A 19,074-nucleotide genomic window follows, 5' to 3' on the forward strand; every position below is an offset into this window, starting at 1 on the left:
ACTTCAGCAAAACTGCATAAGAAGTCCCTAGTTAGGATCTGTAGACTTGGAGTTCTAATTAGTGTACTTCTGTGGCTCTGTCCTGCCTGTAAAATGGTGATAAGCATTCAGCTTACCTCCTAGGACTTCTGACTTACTTCTTAATTAATGTGGAGATAACAAAGCAAGTCTGTGCTTCCCTTGCCTATGTATAGCCTACAAGGCTACATCTGTACTTTTGTGTCATCTCTGTCTCCTTCCCGCAGAAAGGAGCAACACCACAACGTTCTTCTCAAAGCAGTTTGTTCAGGAACCTTTCTTTCTGCATGCAAGCAGCAATCTCCTACCCCCAAGCCCACTCCCTTATATCCTCCCTCAAGCCCGCCTCCTCAGTCCAGACTGCGTAATCTCAGTTCTTAGGTCCACGTCACATGGCCTGATCTTGCGTCATGGTGCGCCTGCGCAGCTCTCACAGTGGACTTGGCTAGTTTCAGGTGTGTGAGGAAGTCAGGTGCTAGTCATGAGACTTAGCTGCAGTCTAGGGCACCATCTTGGGACTGCCGCCACACCCGCTCCCCACACTTTTGTCCATGTGTGCAATTCTCTACAATCTAGTAGTATTCTCTGACTTGTGTAGATTCCAAATTAGAAGAGATCTAGTTTCCTAATATCTTTAGTCTACCTTTTTTTTTTACATGTCCCTAAACTTCTAACCAGAAAAATTATTCTATGATCTTTGGCAGGAATGTTATATATTGAGATTCGTAGACACAATATTGAATTCGACACTACTCTGTTATGTGTAAAACTGTTACTGAGCACTTGCGATGTTTTCTAATAAGTAATTACATTCAAATAAATAATGACAGGCAGTATTTCTAATTCAAATGCTTCGGACCAGAAATATTTTGTAATTTAGAATTTTTTTTTAAAGATTTATTTATTTATTATATATATAAGTACACTGTAGCTGTCTTCAGATACACCAGAAGAGGGCATCGGATCTCTTTACAGATGGTTGTGAGCCACCATGTGGTTGCTGGGAATTGAACTCATGACCTCTGGAAGAGCAGTCAGGTGCTCTTAACCGCTGAGCCATCTCTCCAGCCCTAGAATTTTTACTCTTTAGACAGTTATATGTACTTAATAGGACAATTTGGAAATGGGATACAGTGTTTACCATGGAATTGCTTTGTGTTATAGATACTTTATGTACACAGCCTGTAAAAATTTCACATACATATCCATCTACCCCTACTATGACTACCATATATCATATGAGGTCACAAATGGGAATTTCCGTTTACACTTTTACATTCTGATCCAAAACATACTTGAATTTAAGACATTTGAAATAGAGTTTGAGGAATAATCAACTTCTGTATCAAACAATGGTAGAAAATGATTTGAAGCACTATATAAGTCATAAAAATATTCATCACGTTTTAAAAATCTTAAATATTTGTTTCTTTTTTCCCTCTCCACCAATCATGTTGTCTCCCTATCCCACCAGTCAAAGGGGCAGGGAGGGAGATGGCATTAACCAAATCAAAAACTTTTGTTATGTCTGACAATATAATGCTATATACACACTTTCTGATCTGAGCCACACAGTGTTTTAAGAATTTTATTGTTTTTTTCTTAGGATCAAAGCAATTATGATGTGACACGATATGAAAATATTTTCTCCCTGTTTTGGATCCTGGAACAACTTCTTCAACAGGAAACCCAGGGAGATCCCATTCCACACATCGACCCCAGCAGCCCGGAAATTCAGAAATTTCTTCAAAAGCATGATGAAACCATCCTCAGACTTTCAGATGCGTTTCCTTTACTTACATTTTACTTATGGAGACTGGGCGTTCTCTTGAACTCACCAGAGATGGAAACTGTTAAGACTGAGTCATTGCCTTAGCAGATGATCATATATCAGAAAATGGTGTGCTTCAGTGTTTTTCAAAAAATGTTTTTAAATGAATATTTTAAATTGATTAACCAACTAATCATTAATTCAATTTAGTTATAAGTCTTCTGTATCAGAGATAATGAGTCGCTGTTCTGTATTGTAATCAGGCAATTCCGGTTGACAATGCCCCCTTATGTTCATGTATTATATCTTATTTCACTCAATAGTCTAGCTCTATTCTCTAACATGGCCCATCTCATAAAACACAATAAATTGCCAATGATTTCCATCTGATATAAATTTCATTACAAGTTGTAATGAAATAAAGCTTAAACTTCTGTCCTTTAACACACGTAAATTCAAGGTTTAAGTAAATGGTAAAAAATAAAATTTATTATGTAGCTATCCTGAAGTCATTTTTCTCTTGAAGGATAGCTTTGTAGGAAGAGGCTTTGAAAACCAGTGGCTTTTAATTTTACTTAATCAACATGTTTGTAAAGTTATTTGCAAAGTATTAATTAGTTCTTTAAAATGTCCCTTTTTAAAACAATTTTTCTGTTGATTAAAAACATTGTTGTTCCTATGATTGTTAAAATTTAGTAAAGTTGTATATTACTAAGTCATCAGGGATGGTTTTATAAATTGTAATATTCTATAATAAATACACTTTATACTTACTAAAAGCACTGGGTTGAATTTTTTCATTACACAATTTACTTCATTTCTGTTATTAAAATTGCAACAGACAAGCTTAATGAGAACACATTTTTGTACTTTCCTGTGCAATTTAAAGAAAATATAATGTAATTCTCTTTCCTTTGTTAATTATGTTTGATTCTGTTTTATAAGGTAATTATCATTTTCAGATGCCATTAGTACTAGAAAAATTATCCTTGATAATTCTTTCTACAATGTATATGAAATTATACCATCTTCTAGGATTATTTTTGGAGTTTTTTTTTTTTTAACCAACACATCCGTTACAAAAAAATATCTCTTCTCTCCTAGAAATGGCTGCATAAGCAAGACCTGAAAATGGCACTACCAGTGGACATATTAACATAGAAGAGAGAGAATTAATGGGGTCGCACTCCTAGATAAAGGACTAATGGCAACTAATGCCTGCTTGGAGAGGGAGAATTAGCCTGCCCCAGGGCTGAGGCCTTGTTTGATACCCAGTACAGAGCGGTCAGCCCTGAGCCCTTACAAACAAACAAACCAGACTCAGCCAGTTAAACTTATATATTTGTGAATATATATAAACACATCTATATACATATGTAACCATAACAGAGAAAAAAAGACTATCAACCTGATGGGGGAAACATGGTGGAGGGTTGGTGTGAAGGTTACTGAGAAAGACTGCTAGGGGCAAAAGGAAGTGATTTGGTTATATTTAAAAGTTAATGCCAACTCAGAATATTTTTTTCATTAAAATCTTACTCTGAGAAAGGCATGGGACTACATTGGCATTCCGAACACCCAGTGTAGTCAGTTACTGGCTAATAACCTTTATGTTGGGAAACAAAAAAAGTAAAAGATCTCCATCGTTTAGATTTTATGTAGTGATGGTGCTGCCCTTTTGCCCCACCATTCAGGTCAGACCATGAACAGCCCTGGGATGACTGAGAGGACTGAACACTGACTGGAGCGTTCCTGCCATGGTCCATGAGCAAGAAGGATTTGCCTCAGCTATCTGGGTATTTTATCTTGATAAACTCTGAGCAGTATACAAGAAATTGGTCTTGGAAACTCTCACTCTACTAGGTACTACTGAGTGACTTAAATATTCCTTCCTTCTTTCTTTCTTTTGAAGAGTAAATGAAATCTAGTGGAGATTTCCAATTGATGGTACTTATTTAAGTGCCATAAATAAAAATAGACAATATGACTAACATTTCCTGAGGATAAAGCACACTAAGTCTTTGAGCATGCAAAGATCAAGATCAGACATCCATACATGGATTAGTGTTAATTCCCAAGTCTTAGACATGGAAATAAATAAAACATTTGAGCTTAGTTTATGCTGCCTCCAAAATAAAACTACTTTTTTTTCAATCAGAAGAAAAATATCTGTTTCATGATTCTATTTTCTAAGTATGATGTGTGGATGGATGTGCATATATGTAGAAATGCGTACCAGTGGATGCCAAAGGTCAATGAGTGTCATTCCTCAGAATCAGTCCTGCTTGATTTTTCCTGGTGTTGCTTGGTTTCTTGGATTCGAGACAAGGCCTCTTGCTGGCACCTAGAACTTTCAGATAATGTGTGTGGGGCTGGTCAGCAAGCTCAGGGGAGCTTCTCCCTAGGCCTTTCCTAGAATTATAAGCATGAGTCATCATGACTTTTTACATGGCGTTGAACTCAGGTTGTCATGCTTGTGAATTAAGCACTTCACCAACTGAGCTGTCTCCTCTTGCCCCATGTTTGATCTCTCTAAATCATTTTATGGAGTCAGAAAATGCCTTTGTAGCTGTGTCACAGAGAAAAAAGTGGGCAGAATTCATTTAAAATGCAGCAGTGGCGTTAGTGATATGTTCCCCAATGTAGCGTTATTTTTAGGTAGCTCTTGTTCACGTCTTTTCCTGGCATCTGGGAAAGGCATGTAAGCAGCCCTTCCTTGCCCTCTGCTTGTCAAAGGGCTCTACATCCATTTTCTGTTTTGCCATATTGAAACAGCAGTGGTGTTCAAACGAGAGTACATTGTAGAAGGTACAGATTAAAGACTAAGGAGGTCAAGAGGAGGCAGGGCCATCACTGATTTGTGATTTTCTCATAATAGCATCTGCCTTCCATTTTTGAAGTATAAAGAACAAAAACATATCTATTACCATTAGGAGAATATGTTTCTGTTGAATACATGCCTAAATGATAAGGCGAAATTGTGAATTTAACCTCTCACCATTATTATAAAATACTGGGCAGCATTAGGACTTCTGTTTTGCCTGGCTTGATGAAAATGTCAGTGGAAGAATATAGTACTTGATTTAAAAATGAAGATACCACCCTGTCTGTATCATATGAATAAAACTTGATCATTAATATTTTTAAAAGGAGAATCTCACCATAGGGTTGCCTGTGTGAACTGACAGGCAAACATTGCTTTGTGAGCTCTGAAGTGAAAAGGAGAAGCAAATGCTCCTGTAATGTTGGATGTGGACCAGGGAGCTATTCCAAACATCAACCTGTAAACATCCTCAGTCTTCCTGCAACCCCAGTCAATATTAGGAGGTCAGTTGGTCACACTTTATAGCTGAGGAAAGAGAAGAGTAATGGCTTGTCCATAGTCACAGAGCAGGAGACCGTTATATTTTTGTTATTCAAAATTTATTATTCTACTCCATTTCATCTACCAGCAGTTAAAAGGGACTCATAGCTAAACAATACTGAAATGCAGTTCATGCTTGAATTAAGTTCTATTTATTGGTGAATATGATACATATGATAATTAATAAATTAACTTTTAATTAGTAGTATTTGTGCAGATTTCATAATTTTCAATGTACTTGATTTTCATTCATCTGGTTGCCAAAGCTAAACCATACTTTAGAAATCTAGAGGAAATGAACTTGGAAGATAGGGGTGCATCTATCAAACTGCCTTTCTACCATTAAGGGTGCTGTAGAATAGATTCCAGGTATCATCGCTCCAGAGAGATGACTTCTATGCACTAGTCCCATGATAGACGCTCTGCCTTAGCTTGTGATTACCATTGGATCCCTGTTGGGTCTGAATTCTAACCTTTGGCTGATAATACAACACAATGGTTAGCTTTCTTTTGCAGACAACATTCTAATTTCTGTGAGTTTTCTTTTTGTGCCATCTTTCAGATTAACAAATGGAGATGCAGCTTCTCCCCAATTCAAATGAGATCACATGATATGACCTAAGCCTTGATACATGTCTCTCTGGAATTTGGATCCTACATGAGATTAGCAAAGATACTTGTAGCTCATGTAAAATTTGGACACGCTAGATTCATAAGGTTGATGAACACATCGTTACAATGAGTGGGTTTTTGCCCCCTTTTTACCCTAATCTTCTAATTTTTCAATTGAATATATAAACTATTTTATTTTCTTTACTGATGGTATCTATTTCGTAGCCCCACTAGTGAAAGACATTAGGACCACTGTTACCCAAACAATATGCCCATTAAACAGCTTGGTATATAGCTGTATAAGGCAGCTAGAACAAACAACTATTTTTACCTCTAGTTCTTCCAGACTTTCCATGATGTGACAGCCACAAGGTGACAACTCCATCAGCTGAACTACATCTCCTTTGAACCATAACATTGTGAGTCACCTTCAATAAACACTGTGGGCTTGTTAAGATACAACCTACCAGATGCTAACGATCCCTGAGCCTGGTCTGTTTGTCCTTGAGTTACACAGTCTCTTAGACCTATTAATTTCAATGTCATCACCAATCTGGCCTTCTGTCAGCAGACATCATATGAAACCCCACTTACCCAAGGGTGTCATGTGGAGCAAGTGAGCATAGTCAAGACAGAAATGTCCCCATTGGCTCTATTAATCAACCAGTCAGACACTCCTCTTAGTGTGCTTGAACATGCAAAAAGATTTGAGTATGAGACACAAGCATGCAAGAAATATTAAGGAGTGATTATCCAGTAACATGTTATTTGATAAACTGACCCCAAACGACTTACAAATGATGTAACTAGATGCATAATTGGCCCTTAAATTTTTAACACTCAAGAAGAGTCCACGGAAGCTTACAACCAAGTATTTCTGGTACATAGTAAGTGATAAATAAATGCAGATGATATTATGTTGATTTGTAAGTGCACTGTTGATTTCTCTGATCTCATGTGGAAACTGGAAACACTACAGTTGATGCTGAAGTGGTCAGGTACCCCATCACTCATGGAGTGGAACTAGGAATGAGCTCTACACAGGGAAGTAAGTGAATACACACCTGAAGAAACCACGGCCATTCTGATCTAGGGAACTCCTATTCTTTACTTCATGCACACATGACTGAAGGGCCTGGGTGCACAGGTACTGTCTTCTCTCTTGTAGCTGTCTTCTTTCTAGATGCTGGTTCCTAGGTAGACTGGGCTGAAAATAGAAAAGTGGTTTTGTTAAGAAAACTATTAAAACTCTGGAAAACTTAAAAAATAAAACACCAGTAAAAAGCACATCAGATTCATTATGGATTAAGCTGAGTTTTTGTTCACACGAAAAACAACATGTCCATGCTTAAAATGATATTTTAAACTAAAGCGTGCTAATTTCTGGTTACCCTGTTTACAAATGAATCGTTGTGTCTTAACAGACTGTTGATAGAAACTTCAAATCCTTTCTATCTTCACTTGTTCTATTTTTAATAAAGTTACCGAAGAGCAGCTCTGCACCAAGAATCACATGAAGATCAGTGACAGGAGTGTCCTATTTATTTCCCTTCCTTCGGTGTCTGAAAGGGAATGATGTTTTGTGGAGACAGGACTTAGATTCTGGCATTATTCAGACAATGAAAAAAAATAGATACAAGAATTCCATGCTATGTATAGGTGATCTTCATTTACCATTGCACAACAACAGTTTACTTCCATACATCTTTTCCTGTAAGACACATTTGTGTGTAAAAGAAAAGCACCAAGTATCCAATACACCACAATGCTGGTTCAGCACTATACTGACTTCTCTATTATGCTAAAGAGTCGAAGCTACAGAAGACGACACCTCTATTTACTGCCAACTCAAAAGAATGAAGAAATTAGTTCCTAAACAGGAAGATAGTCACCATACAAAAGTAAGGGTAGTGGAATAAATGAAACAATCTAATTTGCTTCACTTTCTATACTTTCTGTTTGCAGAGACTTCTTCAAACTTCGCCTCAATCGAAAGACAGATAAACTCCTTTCTGCCCATGGGTAGTTCTCTTACTAGTACAGAAGGTATTTCATTGCAAGGAATCAAATGTAATTCTACCTTGGTTATATTTTTATCTTCAAATTGGGGCAAAGGAACCATAACAGTAAATGTGATCAATTATGGCAGAATGATGCCAGAATGTATTAATAGTCCGAAAGACTATCCTCACCCATGATGCTGCTCAAAAGGAATATGGAAAATCCATTAAAGTGTCAAAAAGCATATATCACAGAGGCAATATTTACAAGCAGAGAATACTGCTGAACAGGCTGTCACATAAGAACTAGGCTTCATCCCTCCTGCCAGAAGATACAATGTAATTTGACTTTCAATTTTAGAAACAAAATTATTGGTATCTTAGCAATTGTGGAAATTATCAGGCCAGTAGAGGGAATGGAAAAGCATGGAGGACATTGTGATTCAGAGAATACTGAATAATCCAGAGAGTTAAATATTACCAAAGAAAAGAGTAATGTAGTTGTGAATATGGAAATTTTTTGAAAGTTGTCCTTTATAATAGAGTAAACTTTTAAAAAATATTTCCAGATAAATGTGACTTTGATCTGTCTCCTTAGAACAGCATATACCCAACAAATATTGGGTTATACTATGTCAGGATGACATTTGTTTTACAATTAAAATTATTTACTTCCCCAGGAGTCCAGGAAATGGAGGGTAGCATGACACAATGATCTTGAAGCTGGACCATTTCTAAGTAACCTGTCTGCATTCAGTATTTATCACTGGGCATTTTCAAGCCAAATTTAGATCATGCTGAGATATCACCGGGGTAGAACATATCTTCCTATCCTTTTGCTTTCCTTACTTCAGTTTAGTTTCAAAATTTGACAATCAAAACATGGAAAAGACTCAGAGCAAAACAAAAGTATCCTATAATATATAATATATAGTATATAATATATAATATATAATATATTTCTCTATAAATAAATGCCCAAGAGAAATCCCTACATATATGTGGAAGTGAATAATTATCAATCTGAAATTGAACACACTGTGCAATATTCAAAAAATTAAATGCTATCTAATAGTTAGAAGAAGAACGGCATCTGTCTCCCTCTTCACAATCCAGAATTAGGTTGACTTTGAGCTAGCAAAAAAATAAAATAAAATAAAATAAAATAAAATAAAGGAAGAGAAATAGATTAGTAAAAATAAAACAGGTAAGTAGATGCAAATCCTGTCTACGATGCTTGGGTTCCGTTTCACAGCCATGCCTGGTTGAGGGACAAGTAGAGGGTTCAAGTGGGAGAGGAAGAGAATGTGATGAATGGGCCAAAATTAATCTTGTGTGACATGATCCAAGGAATGTTCCAAACAAAAGCAAACATACATAAGCAACAATAGTAGAATCTGTGCAAAAGTAAGGACTTTTTGTTTCTTGTAACACCATGGTCAGTTCTCTTACATGCAAGTTGTACATTCAAGTGATTATTGCTCCTATTACCTTCCTGTGACCTTGATCTGATAACAAACACAGAAATAAGCATCCCACATACTTGAATGACAGTTTGAGGCCTCAAGATGAACTATGAAATACCCTTCCAATTCTACCTTGCCATGAATACCTGTCAAGGAATTTGTTTGGACTTTGGAGAAGATTTACATACAATCCATGAAAACCTTCTATGGAAGTTTACCGGGAGTACATTTATGTGACTCTAATATAGAATAGATATGCAGTTCACTGTGAAGTATGTTTTAATCATATTTCTGCTGCTGTTATTAGACACTCTGGGCAAAGCAACTTATAGGAGAAAGTATTTTGCTTTCAATGAAAGGTTACAATTCCAAGTCTATCACTGAGGGGAGGTCAAGGTGGGAACTCAAGAATCTTGTCATAGTTACAGTCAAGAGCAGAAAGAGAATGAATGCACCGAGGCTGCCTGCTTGCATCCACCTTCTTCCTGTCCTACATAGTTCAAATCCCAATGCAAGAAAAGCACTGCCCACAGTGGACTGAGCCTCCCTGCATCAATTACCAATCAAGATGATACCCAGTAATCATTTCCATGTGTCAACCTGACCAAAACAATCCTTCAACTAAAACTCTTCTCAGAGGACTCTAGCTTATGGCATATTAATATTTGAAACTAACCATGACAAGTTTGGTAAAACAAATTCTAATTCTACTTAAGGGTTTTATTTTTAATTAGGTAGCATCTTTTCACTGAGAATAAATGGTAATAGGCAATGAGATAGTGTTTGGAAAGTTAAAAATTGTTTTAATGTTTTCTATATAAACATCATCAAAGTCTTGGTAAAATGCTCCCATGTATCCCTTGAGTCCCCATAATAAAATGGTATATTCTTGTTCAAATAAATGTGAAAATATTAGATATATTAAAAATATAGACATAAATACTTGGGCACTTCTGAGCTCCTGATTGCTTTAACAATTTTACTTAATATAAGAGAATTTTATACTTCTTTTGTTATCTTGATCACTTTATAGTCTGTCATCAAGTTTGTTACCACAATGACTTCAGATGACAAGAAACATCATCTAAAATGAAACACTAATGTGAGCAGTACTCACCCACAACTGAACTTCAGAGCACATTCTGAGAAACACATTTTCTTCTGCTTTTTTGTTTTGTTTTACTTGCAACACTCTAAGGTTAAATGCCACTTGATTGCTTTGTTTATACAATTGATCAGAATCTCATTTATATCTGAGACACTGATAATCCAGTTAAATATATTAAGATTCTGGTAATTTCCCGATAGTGCAGGATCAGAAAGATATCAGCCATGTATAAAACTAGACTAGACTCCTCAGCTGTCTCTGTGAGTGTGCTTATGCCTGTGTGTGTGTGTACATGTGTGTGTACATGTGTGTGTATGTGTGTGTACATGTGTGTGTGTATACCTATGCGCGTGCATGTATGCATTCACTGTTATTATGTGTGTTGGAGGATATGTATGCATCTCATGAGGATTCTGTGATAACTTTCTAGAGTCTCTTCTCTCCTTCCCCTTTGTGTGGGCTCTAGGAACCGAATTGTGGATCCCAGGGTTCAGTGTAGTCAACAGGCTTACACAGCATGAGCTTTTACCCACTTGCCCAAACCTCTAGCCTCTCACTTTTCCTTGTAGTGAATAATTTCATTTGAGAATGAAACTTTGGTTAAAATAATGAAGAAGTAAATTTAAGCACAGATCTTCATTCCAGCTGACCCCTTTATTTTCCTGCTCCCCTTCCAGCTTTCCATGACTGCTTCTTTTCCAATCTCTCTTAAGATCTTACATGATCTAATCTACAGTGTCCAGCAGTGACTGTCTCACACTGGAGAGGTTGTGGCTCTGATGGTTGCTCATTACACAAGGCTGGGTATCTCACTTGTCCCAAAATAGTGTTCAAAGCTTTGAGGGTTCCAATGGAGCTGCAGATCCTCAGTCAACAATGGAAGCCCAAAGAAGCTGGTTTCAATATGTGCTGAGGAATACCACAGCCACAAGATAGATGAACTTGCCATAAATGATGAAAACAAAGCAAAACAACAACAAAAAAAATCAGTTTCCCTCATACATGACCCCTTTCTGGGCTGCCAGCAGAAATACCACCTATGTTCAGGTTGAGTCTCCCCACTTCAAGTAATGTGATTAAGAAAGTGCCTCACAGGAGTGTCCAGTCACTCAAGTTTCAGTAGACTCCAGATCCAGTCGAGATGACAATTCTGCTTGGTCATCATAGAGGAATGTTATTTTCTTAGCAATAAGCTTAGTTATCATGAAAGTGGATCTGAACCTTTTGTGATTTATATAAACCCAAAAGATATTTCTAAAAATCATTTTCTCCCTCATTTGTCATTTTTGATTACTTACCTCACACCACAGAATGATGCAGCATTAGGAACCCTACTAGACACAGAAAGCATACTTCTTCACTCTGCTTCCCTCATCCCAAGCCAAATAAACCTCCATTTGTTACAAATGATGCAGTCTCCAGGAATCTGTAAATAAATCAAAAGATGGACTGAATTAAGAGTCTATTGGACTTAGGGAGCTATTTGAAATGCATTATCTAAAATTCTTCAAAAGATGAATTTCAAAAGAAAGAAAAATACCACGGGTCAGTGTGTTCTTCAAAAACATCAACACTCTGGATTTTGACTGCTTTATTTTTAATATTTGTATTCTAGTCTTTGTGACTACTCAGGAAATGGATCTAGGGATTATGGTCATCAGAATATTCCATGAAGGTAATTTCCATAGATGCTGAAATTGGGTTTTTCTGCCTACCTTATTTATAGATTTCAGTAAACTAATTGAGCAACTAATTAAATCATCTGGCTGATTCTAGCTGTAGGAGTGCTAGAGATTAACTAAAGGAGGATTTGCTTCTCCTAGGAGCACTGAAGCAAGGCAGTGTCAGCTGGATCAAACATGGTAAGACTGGCTGATGAAACACTCTGTAGGCTTTGGTGTCCTCTTAACTGCCCCCAATTTGGTTATGTGATTCATTGCACTCCTTTCCAGTCAACAGGTTGTTACTGAATATGACAAAGATTCATGTTCAATCTAAGTTGAACTGCAGCAGTTCATACCGTCAGACAGGTTGTTGTATTCATGGTTGTGTCAATCATGCTATTATGACCAATGTACTTACGACAATGATATAATAAGATCCAAATTCTCTTATGCTACAGTGAGCCAAGAATTAAAAACTTCACAAACACACAAAAAGTTCATCTTTTGTAATGAAACTCTCCAGTAAACCACAGCAACCGGCCCTGACATTCCTTGTAGTGATCAGTTCTTCAAATCTGTTTTTAGAATCATATTTTTAGATTTTTATAAATTAGGAAAAGTCCAGCAGGGAGGGGAGATATTGTGAAGTTGAATTACCATGAGTGTGACATCATACAAGTGCTACTCTGGAAGATAATATCCTAACCATTTTAAGGATGACTGGAGACTTTATAAATTGAAAGTTTATTGTTTTATGATTATGTTAGTTTTAAAGTCCAGAGGATATGACAGTAACCTCCTGACAAGGATAGTATAGCTGTGTTAAGATATTGTAGTGAAGCAGAAGAGGAAACGGCCACATGCAAAAAAATGGAACTTGTAAGAGTTCACTATCCTACAACATGTTTATAGAGAAAATAATACCTCCATCATTACAGAAGTTTCTGATTCACATTGATAGCTACTTTTATGTAGTTTATTAGTTCTTTGAGAATTTTATAAAATGTGTTTTAGCCATATTAACTCCTTCCCTAACTCCTCTCAGATCTAGCTACTTTTCCATAAAAGAAACCAACTTTATGTTATTTTACTTGTTTTTTCTTTTTCTTTTTCTTCCTTCTTTCTTTGTTTCTTTGTTTCTTTGTTTCTTTTTTTTTTTTTGAAATATTGGAGTACAATTTGAGCAACCCCCATTCATGCTGACTCCAGTGACAGGGAAATGCTTTCCTGCTATGGACTCCCTTTACAAACCTTGTATATTTTATAAACTTTGTATATTTTTTTATGCTTTGAATACTTTGTAAACTCTGCTAACCCTTAAGGAAGGAAAGTGGCAAGGTCCTGGCCTGAAAATCTCCAAAACCCAGGCCCCTTTCCAGACCACTCTACCTGTCATAATGGAGTCTCTAGCCTCTGTAATTGCCACAAAGGTCATCTCCAGCCTCTCAAATAGGACCCTTCTCAGATTATGCTAATCTTAGGTGAAAAAGTCTGAACAAGATCCCACCAGTCGATGAGCATGAAAACCTACCAATCCCTGAACAGAAAAATCCACCAATCCCTGAGCTCCCCCAAGTTCTAGACTTGAAGTTTTACCAATTCTCACCCTGAAAACCTCTGCCCTAAAAGCTCCAAACTCCCTCTGTCCCCATAAACCCTATATAAAGGTTGTGTCTGCTCAGTTCCCTGCTGTCATCTCCTGGGAGTAGAGAGAGGCATCCCTGAAATTTCCCCCTCTACAACCCTGAACCTTCCTAACAAATCTCATGAGAAGAATCCAAGAAGTCATGAAGAAAAGAAGGGAAGAACTGAAGTAGCACAGGCTGAGCCTCCTGAGCCCAGCTGGAGATACCCTCCCCTGGAAACTGCAAAAACTGCTGAGGAGGCTTCCTCTCAGAGATGTTGGGTCCCTGGTGTCTCAGGATGCCCTTCCTTGGGACATTGTTGTACAAATGCTATGCATTTCCTGGACCCTGTGTCTCAGGAAGTCCTTCCATTGGCATACATTCCCATCACATAGCTGTGCAGTTCCTGGTCTCCAGCATCGCAGGATACCTTTCCATTGGAATATCTTCTCCCCTCAGATCTGTGTGCTTCCTGGGTTTCTGAAGTCCAGGACATCTTTCCATCCAAGCAGGAAGGCCAACATGTATGCATCTGGATATGTGGCCATCAACTGAAACATGGTCAGCCTACTATGGACCCTACTACTAGCGAAACCTGCCTCTTTCACTACCAGCAGCGACCAGGTGCTATTGGCTCTTCAGTTAGGATGGGACTCCATGTCTATTTTCCCTCTTCATGCTGGTGTTTTGACTGGCCTAAGAATGCAAGGGGCTTGTGTATTTTTGTCTCAGCTATTATGAAATCATATTGTAATTTTCCTATTATATCCCCAAAGCACAGTTCCCCAATACAACTGCTTTTTATAAGCTTTCTGTTCAATCTTCTGCCGTGACTGGAATTCTGTACCTGTTTCCTCAGTTTACCTTGACTAGTGTGGGTCTCTGTGTTAGTTGTCATCACCATCTAACACAAAAGGAAACATTTCTTATGAGGTTTGAGAGATGGACTGATCTGTTAATGTAAGGGAGTCTTTCTATCTTCTGTTGCTATGGAATGGAATACTGACTATCTTATTTGCTGTGGATTGGAATACTGACTTGTGTTTGGATGTTAGAATTTTCAGAAACAAGCAAATGCTTCCCGTCTCTTGAAAAAAATCTAATATTCTGATACCATATTCCAAACAAAAGCAAATTCTATTTAGGATGAAATAGTCTATGCCTTGATCCATGTAAAATTTCTAACCTTTACATATTGAAAGCATTTTGGTAAATAACTTAAATATTAAAACATAGGCTTCAAATAACACTCCTTTGAGCAATATTTGTAGTGCTTAATATGACAGATAACATCTAGACAACAAAATTCTAGAAATAATAAATTAGAGCAAGTAAACAACTACAGACTAAAATGGCATAATTTCCACTTAAGGGATGTCAGGCTAGATATATTTAAAATGTATTCACTGGTAGGATCTAGGAAAGCATGTTGAAAACCCATACAAAGATTAATTTATGACTGATTGTTTTTGGAGAGTCTATTCAATAAATCATAAGCCAGTGAGGGTTTTTAGTGAGCACCATGTCTGGGGCAGATAGTTGCAGTCTGTCAGGTCCCAAAGATGATGATAGTTTAAGGTGAAGCCATGTGCCGCACTCATTCTTACCTATCTCCTATAACAGTTTCTTAAAGGTTACCTGGGACCTGTCAGAGTGTGTTCTCCTGTACTGTTAAGATTGAGAAAATTGCTATAAAAATGCAAATTTGGGGATATTTATAGATTTTTCTCTCCAAACAGCATAGGTATCACTCATAGAAATAACAAACGTTCGTGGTAAATAAAATGGAGAAGGGCTTATCATTTGTGGTATGGTCTTCTAACAAGTTTTTAAAATAGCAGCTTAAGCATAATTAAAATATCATCTGCAATGAACTTTTCCCAATAAGAAAAGAACTTTAGAAGACACGTGACATTAAGGAACAAGTATATGAGTTAGAAATAGCTTACAATTTTATTTTGGAATAAAAGATTTGCTCACTTTCTGTTGCAGAGAGGAGTATTTAATGAGGGGTGAGAGCTACACTTATCTGTGGATATGAGGATAATTATTTAAATTGTATTAAGGAATTAGGTTGATCTAGTAAAGTGACAGTAGTAATTTCTTCTCAAGATACATGAGATCATTAGATATTATGTTTCTCATACCAAGACTCATTTCCCTCTTATTGGGTGGGTCTTAAATCCAATTAGAGAGCTGTTGGTCACCTCCAAGGTATGAGTGCTGCTATGGCACTTTTAGGGAGTTCTTGCTATGCTGGTCATGTGATTGATAGGCATCACCGTTGGGCAGGACTATTGATTGTGCCACATGGCACATTCAAATATTAGGAAAGCAGGCTCACAGGAAGAGGTATGACCATCTGATAAAGCTTTAATACTCTGGTTCTTATGCATAGTACCCTCCCCTGGACAAAGAACTATAGGGGACTTTGGGGAACTATTAATGCAAAAAGAGTAGAAGTGAGTGAATGGCTATGGGAGGAGACAGGTGCCATTTGATCACATACAAGATCTGACAGGAACTTGATATAGATGTCTCCTAAGAGGCTCTGCCAGTTTCTGACAAATACAGAGGCAGATGCTCACAGCCAACCTTTAGACTAAGCATGGGGTCCCCAATGGAGGAGTTAGAGAAAGAACTGAAGGAGCTGAAAGGGTTTGTAACCCATAAGAAGAACAACAATATCGACCAACCAGAACTCTCAATATCTAAACCACCAACCAGAGTACACATGGAGGGACCCATGTCCCCATCTGCATATGTAGCAGAGGATGGCCTTGTCAGGCATCAATGGGAGGAGAAGCCCTTGGTTTGGGAAAGCTTGATGCCCCACTGTAGGGAAATGCCAGGGCAGGGAGGTGAGAGTGGATTAGGGGAGAACCCTCATAGATTCAGGGGGTAGGGAGGATGAGACAGAGCGTTTCCAGAGGTGAAACTGGGAAATGGGATAACATTTGAAATGTATATAAATAAAATATCCAATAAAAAAGAACAGATTACAAGAAAATATAAATATGATAAAAGTCATTTTAAAAAGATAGGAATACTTTCAGTGTCCCCACAGCAGAAACATGTTTGATATCTCTTAAGGTCAGATTAGTATGCTACATTCACTGTGATGTTGAGGACATCTATAAAAGACCTGAGTTGACTCATGAAGAATTTTCTATGTTTGGACATTATTTTGGAAAAGATTTAGGAATTTGGATGGGCTTGGGATCCATCCAAGTACTTGGACTTGGGAATTACCTGACCTAATCCACATTTGCACTTCATCTGTCATGTGATATTTAAGACAAACTGTAGGACTCAGGAGTTCAATCAGGAAGTTGAATTAGCAGACTGTTCCATTGAATGATGTTGATGCTCACTTTCCATAGGATTCATTTATCGTTTTATTATTAGTTGTAAGTTACTTAATGAAAGACCTTGAAAAACTTAATTTGTTACTGTCAGACTCCAGAATTGCCAAACACAATAAATGAACACACATTCAATGGGTACTTAGTGATGGAGGGAGAGAGAAACGGAATGGGGAGGTGGGAAAGGATTGGAAGTTTTAGTCATGTTACATCTCTGTGACAAGCACCTGATATCCAAAGGTACTTTTTAGCTCATGATCTCAGGTTTTAGGATCAGCTGGCTCTTTTGATTTCAGTTTACTTTGAGGCAGAACACCATGACCCTCAAAAGGACATAGCAGACAGAAGCTGCTCACCGTCCAATAGCCTTGAAGCAAAAAGAGATGACAAAGCTTCAGGGAAAATATTTAACATTTAAAGATATATCCAATAGGGCTGGAGATATGGCTCAGTGGTTAAGAGCACTGATTGCTCTTCCAGAGGTCATGAGTTCAGTTCCCAGCAACCACATGGTGGCTCACAACCATCTGTAATGGGATGCGATGCCTTCTTCTAATGTGTCTGAAGACAGCCACAGTATACTCATATACATGAAATAAATAAATAAAATAAATGTTTTAAAAAAGATATATCCAATGACCCTTTCAGGATGGACCCAGTCAATGGACAGACTTCTTTAAAATATATATGTATATATTTATTTATTATTGTTAGTATGCTCTGTGTATTTCTCTCTCTCTCTCTCTCTGTCTCTCTCTCTCTCTCTCTCTCTCTCTGTGTGTGTGTGTGTGTGTGTGTGTGCGTGTGTGTGTGTATGACACATACTTTGTCAGTTGCTGAGATAGTTCCATCCTTCCAACTTTACATGGGGTCCAGTGACAAAACTGAAGTCACCTGATTTATATAGCAAATGCGTTTAACTGCTGATCCATCTCATCATCCCTGGATAGAAATTTTAATAAAGTTATTGTCTTTGTGGATCCAAGTACTTCTCAACACCTCACCAACTGGGAACAAAATCTTTAGATAAGAATCTTATGGGAACACACTTCATAATCAAACCTTAGCAAAAGGATTAATGAATGAATGAGTGAATAAATAAATCATGATAGTTAATTTTAAAATCTAGAACTCATAAGAAACTCAGATAAAGAAACTATTTCTTCCTAAACAATTTATAAAAGAGAAAGACAAGGCTTCAGTCTTCGTCTTTCCAGGGAGAAGTACATATATGTTTCTTTACTCAAAAACTGAAAATGTTACCCCACCCATGTGTCAATAGTAAGGAGCAGGCAGCCATAATGAAGCTTCTTTCTGCAGATAGACCAACAGGCATTGAATGTTGGATGACACAGAAAGGAAAATTGTGACTAAGAAAGGAAGACATTGCCTTTAAATGAGAGAGAAGTAATCATCTCTGCATTCTGACTTGGTGGGTGATGATGAGCTCTCAAAGAAAGTCAGGATCACTGAGCAGATATTTACTATCCAGGAGAGCCACATGGAATTAGCCTCTCATCTGAAATCTGTTTTATTTACAAAGAAAAATTTCCTGCTCACAGATGTACTCAGTGTTGGCATGCAAATGAGGGCATGTTGAATTTGAATCAATTGCTTCAAACCTTATGTTTTCTGTTAACGGTTAGTCAACAACCCATCTGCTAATTTTGGCAAAATAGCAATAAATCATACATTTTAATCTTAAATAAAATGACTAATCATATAAGAGGCCATCGCAAGACTTGAGACTTTTTAAACAACCTTAATTCAAATTCTATCTTGAAACACTTAACATTTGAATAATGTATTAAAGCCCTAAATGCTTTAAATGTGAAAACTTACTGAAAATAGGCAACTATAAGGATGCCCGAGTCACTTGACTATTCTATAAAAAGAAAAAAAGAACAAAATTATGTAATTCTCCTAATGCAAAAATTAAAGAAACTACCAAAATAAACAACAACACAGACTATTGGTGAACAATTCCATGTGGCTGTGAAGTCTTTCATCTGGAGAAACTCCAGTCAGAAACGTTGCCTTGTGTGATTATATCTATAGAGAGTCTAAGAAGAAAATCTACA

General features: G+C 37.2%; 1 protein-coding gene and 1 long non-coding RNA gene across 4 annotated transcripts in view; one reads left to right on the plus strand and one right to left on the minus strand.

Moving 5' to 3' along the window:
* The window catches only part of Mei4 (meiotic double-stranded break formation protein 4), a 173,821-nt gene extending 170,426 nt beyond the window's left edge, over positions 1 to 3,395 (plus strand). Inside the window, 1 exon segment of the mRNA NM_001109378.1 lies at positions 1,625 to 3,395. Coding sequence (NP_001102848.1) covers positions 1,625 to 1,894 — 270 coding nt within the window. The 3' untranslated portion in view covers positions 1,895 to 3,395.
* LOC102553441 (uncharacterized) overlaps positions 1 to 14,620 on the minus strand; it is a 95,248-nt gene extending 80,628 nt beyond the window's left edge. The window contains exons 1-3 of one of the 3 annotated variants that reach the window (XR_015627343.1): positions 14,493 to 14,614; positions 11,638 to 11,765; positions 6,830 to 6,972 (exon numbers count right to left, since the gene is read on the minus strand). This is a non-coding gene — a long non-coding RNA (uncharacterized LOC102553441). Of the gene's footprint in view, positions 1 to 6,829; positions 6,973 to 11,637; positions 11,766 to 14,475 lie in introns of all 3 variants that reach the window. The other 2 variants (XR_015627345.1, XR_015627344.1) reach the window with 2 other exon arrangements.
* Positions 14,621 to 19,074: the final 4,454 nt, after the last annotated feature.

Source organism: Rattus norvegicus, chromosome 8, assembly GCF_021556685.1.
Source record: "Rattus norvegicus strain SHRSP/BbbUtx chromosome 8, alternate assembly SHRSP_T2T, whole genome shotgun sequence".
Lineage (NCBI taxonomy): Eukaryota > Metazoa > Chordata > Mammalia > Rodentia > Muridae > Rattus > Rattus norvegicus.